This window comes from Salvelinus sp. IW2-2015, unplaced genomic scaffold (genome assembly GCF_002910315.2).
Source record: "Salvelinus sp. IW2-2015 unplaced genomic scaffold, ASM291031v2 Un_scaffold3203, whole genome shotgun sequence".
Classification (NCBI taxonomy): Eukaryota; Metazoa; Chordata; class Actinopteri; order Salmoniformes; family Salmonidae; genus Salvelinus; species Salvelinus sp. IW2-2015.
In genome coordinates this window covers 8314-16868 of record NW_019944490.1, presented here as the reverse complement: position 1 = coordinate 16868, position 8555 = coordinate 8314, and the positions used below count along the sequence as shown (strand labels likewise).

The following is an 8555-nucleotide window of genomic DNA, read 5'->3' as shown; positions in this document are numbered from 1 at the left end:
TGTACAATGAGAGCGTGTAAGAGCAGGAGTAAGACGAGAGCGTAAAAGAGAAGGAGTGTAAAAGAGAGAGTGTAAATAAGAGAGAGTGTTAAGAGAGAGAGTGTACAAAGAGAGAGTGTAAAAGGAACGAGAAGTGTTGTAAAAGAGAGAGTCCGCTCACACCAAGAGAGAGTGTAAAAGAGAGGTGTGGTAAAAGACGAGAGTGTAAAAAGAGAGAGGTGTATAAAGAGAGAGTGTAAAAGAGAGAAGCTGCTAACGCGCGCGCAGTAAAAGAGAGAGATAAAAAGCCGAGAGTGTAAGAGAGAGAAGTAAAAGAGGAGTAAACGAGAGAGTGTAAAAGAGAGCGTGTAAAAGAGAGAGTGTAAAAATAGATCGTGTCAAAAGAAAGAGTGCTAAAAGCGAGAGTGTAAAAGAGAGAGTGTCAAAGAGACGAGTTGTAAAGAGAGAGTGTAAAGAGAGAGATGTTCCCCCAACCCTGTGTTCAACCAGCTGTTTGTGTTTGACGTGTCCTCCCAGGAGAGGCTGAGGGAGACCAGCGTGGAGCTCCTCCTAATGGACTCTGAGTCTCCACCAACCAGGAGGGGGGACTCCACCCGCTCCCCCAACCCAGTCCTGGGGCGCCTGGTCCTGGGTAACGCCGCCTCCGGCACCCCTGGAGAGCACTGGAGGGAGATCTGCGACCATCCGCGCCGGCAGATCGCCAAGTGGCATGCCCTGTCCGAGGACTAGGGTTTTAGGGTTGTGATGGCGTAAGGGCATTGCCTAGAAACCAGGCGTTGCCTAGAAACCGGCAGGTTAACCAACCAACGCCCAAGGAACTGTTGCTAAGTGAAAAGGGGTATGGGTTTGGGAGGGGGGGGGGGTCATTCTAAGTGATGTCATTAATCAGTCAGTCATTCAGTCAATTTATTGATCGTTGAAGTCATTAGGGTTTGGTGACCGAGGAACCCGATCGCTCGTCTACGATTCCAAAACCCCCGGTAATGAAATTCTATCTCCATGGCAACAACAACCGATCATCACGGGCAACTGTGTGCAGTGCAGAACGCCCCAGTAACTGTCGCTAACGCTCTTCTTCTGCTATTGTTACTATAAATATTACTCCAAAATAACTAAACCTGTTAATATTACTACTGCTGTATAAAGACATGAATTTTCAACCCTTTATTTTCTAAAGATGCTATCTATTATTTATCAAATGTTTTATTTATTTATTTGTTGGTTTTTGTACTCTTCTGGTTGAGTTCCTGACTATGTTTTGTAAGTAAAAGTGGTATTTCATATCATTGCATCAGAGGGGCGAGAAAATCCTAAATGAGGTGACAAGAACGAAGCTTGGAGTGCATTAAGGACAATGTGCGTGTGCACGTGTGTGTGCGTGTGTGTGTGTGCGTTTAGGTCAGAGGGGATGAGAGGCAGTGTGTATTCTGTCTTCTTTACTGTGAGCACAAAGTCAGCAGGAAATGTACCTTACTATAAAACATGTTCCGAGAAAACCGCCTCAAACGTCTGTGTGTGTTTTATTTCAACGCTTCACACACATCTCCTTCAAATAAACACAGGTTTTAACGTCCCGTACACAAATCATACACCCTGAACTTCAGTTCCTAGTGTGCCTGAGCAGAATAATCCAACGTTTTAGAATCTGATGAACGTTCTGAAATCTAATGAATGTTCCAGAATCCACTGAACGTTCTATAGAATCTAATCAAGATTCCCTTACATTCCACTGGCCTGTCCTCAGAACATCTTGGAGTTGTTCATCGCTCCCTCCCTCCGTCTCTGAGAGGATGATGTAATCAGTCAGATGAGAGCTACTCTCAGATGATGTCATGGCACTGTATAATGTAACATCAGCTAAGTGCATGGCGGTGGAGTTGGCACAGCTCCCATAATTGTTCTCTTCCAGCCTTCAGGGGGTGCTGCCACACACTCAACACCCCTACTTTCCATGGCTATTTTCTCTCTCTCTCTCTCTCTCTCTCTCTCTCTCTCTCTCTCTCTCTCTCTCTCTCTCTCTCTCTGTCTCGCTCTCTCTCTCTCTCTTCTCTTCTGTCTCTCGGCTCCCTGTCTCTCTCTCTCTCTCTCTTCTCTGTTCTCTCGCTCCGCTGTCCTCTCTCTTCTCTTTCTCCTCTACACTCTCACCCCCCCCCCCCCTCTCTCTTTCCAGAGTCACACACACAGCACGGAGACAGAGTCTGTAAGCCAATGTATTATTTAGCTTCTTCAGAGTTGAGCTGCACTCCACTGCACCACACACACACACACACAACACACACACACACACTACACACACACACACACACACACACACACACACACACACACACAACACACACACACACACACACACCACACATCACACACACACACACACACACACACACACACACACACACACAGTAACATGTCTGTGAGAAAGGTCATGTCAAACCCATGGATCAAAGAGAGAGTGAGAGATGGAGCGATGAGGAGAGAGAGAGAAGAGAGTGAAAGTGTTGTGAGTCTGACGCAGATCAGCTTTATGTGTTTAGAACGTGAGTGCAGATGGTGTGTGGTTTTGGTGTGTGATGTTGTGTGTGTGTGTGTGTGTGTGTGTGTGTGTGTGTGTGCTGTGTGTCGTTGCGTGTGTATTGTTTTAAGGTCCCAGCCTCTTGCTTATAGGGCTGAAACACCCGGCTGAAAAAACAATGCAGAAGCGGCTGGGAAATGTAATTTAGACGGGGTATAATTCTTCACAGGCCTTACCCTCTCCCTCTGTCTTCTGTCTGCTTCTGTCTGTCGTCTGTCTGTCTGTCTGTCTGTCTGTCTGTCTGTTCTGTCTGTCTGTCTGTCTGTCTGTCTGTCTGTCTGTCTGTCTGTCTGTCTGTCTGTCTGATCTGTCTGTCTGTCTGTCTGTCTGTCTGTCGGTCTGTCTGTCTGTCTGTCGTCCTGTCTGTCTGTCTGTCTGTCGTGTCTGTCTGTCTGTCTGTCTGTCTGTCTGTCGTCTGTCTGTCTGTCTGTCTGTCTGTCTGTCTGTCTGTCTGTCTGTCTGTCTGTCTGTCTGTCTGTCTGTCTGTCTGTCTGTCTGTCTGTCTGGTCTGTCTGTCTGTCTGTCTGTCTGTCTGTCTGTCTGTCTGTCTGTCTGTCTGTCTGTCTGTCTGTCTGTCTGTCTGTCTGTCTGTCTGTCTGTCCTGTCTGTCCTGTCTGGTCTGTCTGTCTGTCTGTCTGTCTGTCTGTCTGTCTGTCCTGTCTGTCTCTGTCTGGTCTGTCTGTCGTTTGTCTGTCTGTCTGTCTGTCTGTCTGTCTGTCTGTCTGTCTGTCTGTCTGTCTGTCCTGTCTGTCTGTCTGTCTGTCTGTCCTGTCTGTCTGTCTGTCTGTCTGTCTGTCTGTCTGTCTGTCTGTTCGGTCTGTCTGTCTGTCTGTCTGTCTGTCTGCCGTCTGTCTGTCTGTCTGTCTGTCTGGTCTGTCTGTCTGTCTGTCTGTCTGTCTGTCTGTCTTGTCTGTCTGTCTGTCTGTCTGTCTGTCTGTCTGTCTGTCTGTCTGTCTGTCTGTCTGCTGTCTGTCTGCTTGTCTGTCTGTCTGTCTGTCTGTCTGTCTGTCTGTCTGTCTTGTCTGTCTGTCTGGTCTGTCTGTTCTGTCTGTCTGTCTGTCTGTCTGTCTGTCTGTCTGTCTGGGTCTGTCTGTCTGTCTGTCTGTCTGTCTGTCTGTCCTGTTCTGTCTGTCTGTCTGTCTGTCTGTCTGTCTGTCTGTCCTGTCTGTCTTTGTCTGTCTGTCTGTCTGTCTGTCTGTCTGTCTGTCTCCATACACAAGGCCATAAAGAGACTGGGAGATTTGTCTCGACGACTCATAGCATCTGTACTGTCTCTACAACACTATAGTGAGCAGTGAAGAGATGGAGGGAGGAAAGGAGAGATGGAGGGAGGAAAGGAGAGATGGAGGGAGGAAAGGAGAGATGGAGGGATGAGAAGAGAGATACACTTAGAAAAAAGGGTTCCAAAAGGATTCTTTGTGGAGGGATAGGGTTCTAGCAAGAACTGTTTTGATCTGAAGAACCCTTCTAGAAGACAGGGTTTCTTAATAAGGCCAAGGGTCCTACCTAGAACCTTTAACATCCTAAGAAAGGGTTCTTTTCAAAGAAAGGGTTCTTTGATGATTCTTTGGAGGAGAAGAAAGGTTCTACATAGAACCATTTATAATATTTCCCAGCATGCTCTAATGCAGGGAGATTTGTCAGAGATTTGTGCTACACAAAATCAAACAACATTCTAAGCTAATCCAATCTGTTAGTAATTGTATTTATTTCCCCCATCACTAAGATGGCTGTTCCATCTCTGTCAGATGATTGAGGTAGTCTCAGTACTCAATCTTCCCTACACTGGCAGTCATTCTGAATGCAGGTTGCAGGTGATTAACAATTCCACTTGTTGGATATCCCCGCTCTGATCCGGATTCCAATAGGAATTACACATCACTTTGCAATGTGACTTGCAGGCCTGATGTGGCCTGTAAACCAGGAGATTCACAACACCACTGTGTTAGGGTGTAACTAGGCCMTCAAAGAAAGGCCTTATGGTATACACTATGTCATGTATTGTCATAAATAATACAATTTTCAAGCCCAATAAGGCTGGTTGAACCGTTCAAGAAGAAATGGCTCTATAATAGCACAGTGGGGAGAGGAGAAGAGGAAATGGCTCTATAACAGCACAGTGGGGAAAGGAGAAGAAGAAATGGCTCTATAACAGCACAGTGGGGAAAGGAGAAGAAGAAATGGCTCTATAACAGCACAGTGGGGAGAGGAGAAGAAGAAATGGCTCTATAACAGCACAGTGGGGAGAGGAGAAGAAGAAATGGCTCAATATAACAGCACAGTGCAGGAGAGGAGAAGAAGTGGGAGAGAGAAGGGAATAGAGAGATGGAGAAAGAGGACAGGAAAAGAACTGTCATAAATTAAAGGGAAAGTTTTAACCCACCAAAAAAAACACTCAACACTAATTTAAAGGACGAAGTTACATGTCAACAATGTATAGAGATAAATAGACAATGAGGAAAAGAAAGTCAAAGGAAACGACAGAAGAGGCCAGAGAAGCAGACGATAGAGAGATGGAGGAGTGGGAAAGAGGTGGGGATGGAGAGAATGTCGCTGAGACTGAGACGGAAGGAGCGGGAGATGGGGGAGATTAGGAGAGGAGGAGAGATGAAAAGGAAGGAAGCGGTGAGATTAGGAGAGGAGGAGAGGATGAAAAGGGAAGGAGAGGTGAGTTAGGAGAGGAGGAGAGGAGGAGAGGATGAAAAGGGAAGGAGGGTGAAGATTAGGAGAGGAGGAGAGGATGAAAAGGGAAGGAGAGGTGAGGCATAATATGGAGAGAGAGTGCTGAGGCGATGTAGGATGTTTAAAAGGGAAGGAACGAGCTGTCCTCTTGGCAGCACCTCTACGGAGAATAGAGAGGGAGTAGAGAGGATGATATGCAAGGTGCCAGCGTTGAGCGTGAAGAGCTATACGAGTGAGCAGGTACAGCATCCTACACTTCTAGTAAATAGCTGATCTGGGTGGCGTTTGTAGAACAGCTGATGTTATAGACCCAACAGAGAATATAGATACTGGAGAGCACACGAAATTGGTGAATAGAACCGGCAATGGGCATGGCCTGGCATGTTTGGTGTAATCTCATTTGTGTTCAATATGCAACCATGCAAAACCTCTGAGGCAAATGGTGACAGGAGAGCAAGAAATGGAGTCAATAAAACAGCCATCCCATTAAATGAAATTGTATATGCATCTCTTTTGGTGTTCCCTGTGGCCACCATACTAAATTGAACTATCAGCCATAGATGGCATTGTTCCATCCCTGTCTACGGTCACTCCTGTCTATTCACTCCATTTCTATGCTCACCCTGTCTACAGGTAGCTATGCGGCAACCCTGGGTACAAAGGCTTCCTAGAACACTAGATGAATATTACATGAATGAGAATGTACGGACACGTCCTGCGGATAGCCTCCAGTGTGCACCTTTAGTGCTTACTGGTTAGACCGCGCAGCATAACCACCAATCGTCCTGTGTTGATGAAGGAGAAACTAGCATGACATCATAATGCCCGGGAGGACAGACACTTCTTTTTTTTTCACCAGGAAGACACGGACACTCAACTGCCCTCGACCCTCCTGATGACACCGCACAGTCTGATTCCATTTGCATAGTGGGCCCTCTATAGGCGGTGGTGGTACTCAGCTACGATTTCAGAAGGCCGGATCACACCAAACTCCTAGGTGATCAAAGTCAAGATGGATATTGTCATTTATCGCCTAGTAACAAACGCCCACCTCACAAACTCCACGAGAAGTCAAACTGTTCACACCCCATCTTGTTGGCGGAGAGAAATATTTTCAGTCACAGCTGTCTAACTTCTATCAGTGACTGACAGTAGAGACGTAAACACCAGCCTGATGACCAGATGAGACACTATAAAACACCAGCCTGATGACCAGATGAGCACTATACAACACCCAGCCTGATGACCAGATGAGACACTATACAACACCTAGCCTGATGACCAGATGAAACACTAATTAGAACACCAGCCTGATGACCAGATGAGACACTATACAACACCAGCCTGATGACCATGATAGACACTATGAAAATACCAGCCTGATAGACCAGTGAGACACTATACAAACCAGCCTGATACCAGATAGGCACTATACACACCAGAACATAGACAAGATAGGCAGACAGTCATATAACAGACACACACAGCAACGACGCAAGGGAGAAGGGATCCAGCCAAGAATCGCACGGACCACTATACACACACGAGCGCTCTTCTAATATGAGCTCAGATAGGGAGACAACCACACATACCGATATATCAGGCCGACCTCTACAAATGACCAGAGAGGCATACTAATACCGAGCACACACCTAGTACCACATGGATCACCACTTTGAGACCACTTACTTTGCCGAGCCGAGTTACACCTACACCTGAATAGACACGAATCAGAGATACCAATGCTTACTGGCTACACGGCAGGAAGCCCTCAGTCTGAACACAAAATGCAACGACAACCATACCACACCACGCGCTCGTAGACAGACTCTAGTCTATCCAGCCTATTCGACAGCAAATAAAATACACTCTTACATTACCATACTATCACAAGCACTGTGATGTCGATGAAATATCGTGTATACACAAACAGCTCCAGCCTGGTCATGACGTCACTCAAGAACAACCTTACTACGAAACACGACACGACCTACATCGCTCACAAGCCACTATAGGATGCCAATACAATGATTACACAATGTACCAACAAGCTCAGTTAACTGATACACCTTAACAACCAGATAGAGACAACCTTTTAAACTTACTTACAACAACTTTCTAGCACGAGATTCCCTGACTAATCCTAGTTGACACAGATTCCGTGAGTACTAACCTCCAGTTAGCTAATTCACACTCATTCTGTTAAAGAACCAGATGAGAGACCCTGACTCAACAATGCAACACCAGCCTATGAATACCGAAGATAGAGAGCACGATATAAAACTATCACATCTCTGCAACTTATTATTGACCAGATTTTATTCACATTTCCGCAGTTGAGCACTATACAACATCTTCAAAGACATGATGTAACCAGATGAGAGACAGCTTTAAACACACCAGCCATAGTATATTTGACCAGACTGAGACACGGTTATATGACATCTAGCCCAGTTAAAATTGTTTAACTTGGGTCAACCCTGACGTTTCAATTTACCAGATGAGACACGCATTCCAACACAAAGCAGCCAGCTCTGATGACCCCCAGCAACTACAGTGATACCAAGCACCAGCTGTGAACCAGATGAGACACTATAGCATACAACTCAATGCGCTGCCCATTCCTCCTGAACAGTACCAGGCTGAGCGTGACACTTAAAATCTAGCAACCAGACTCTCAGGTTTGTACCCATGACCATCATCTACCCTTGCATCTACTCAACTATGCACTGTTTCAAGTTAACTGCAGCCCTCACATGACTCAGAAGAGTCCATATACAACACCAGCCTGTATAGGATTATGGAGCCAGCATGTACAGACACTGATACAGACCACCAGCCTCTGTTTGTGATGGCCACTTCCAATACCTTGGACTTGATAGGTCCTCATGATAGAGCGCATCCAAACCCTATTGACAAACAAACAACCCTATGTGGCCATAGTTGCTTGGGGTCTGAACACAGATGATACGCAATTGACTACCAATGACCATTAGCCGGAACCAAGCACCTTAAACCCTATCGCCTGATGACCTAGATGAGACGTGAATGCTCTTAGGAGATGTTGCTGACAAATCACAACAATCAATTCTCAGCATAGTTTATGCCAGGACTGAGCAATCCGACATGTCTGCCATTTATTTTGTGATGTGCCACAGTCCCATACTAACTCGCAGCCATGCACAACCACATATGACCCAATAGATGCATGGCACACCGACCATCTAGTGCAACATTCAGCCAGCCGATTTGGTGACCGAGTGTTATCTTCAGGCGATATGCCAAACACCGAGCTTGAGCA

General features: G+C 46.1%; 1 protein-coding gene across 1 annotated transcript in view; it reads left to right on the top strand.

The window, feature by feature from the left end:
* LOC112075501 (synaptotagmin-4) overlaps positions 1 to 954 on the top strand; it is an 11889-nt gene extending 10935 nt beyond the window's left edge. The window contains exon 3 of the mRNA XM_070440934.1: positions 460 to 954. Coding sequence (XP_070297035.1) covers positions 460 to 729 — 270 coding nt within the window. The 3' untranslated portion in view covers positions 730 to 954. The remainder of the gene's footprint in view (positions 1 to 459) is intronic.
* Positions 955 to 8555: the final 7601 nt, after the last annotated feature.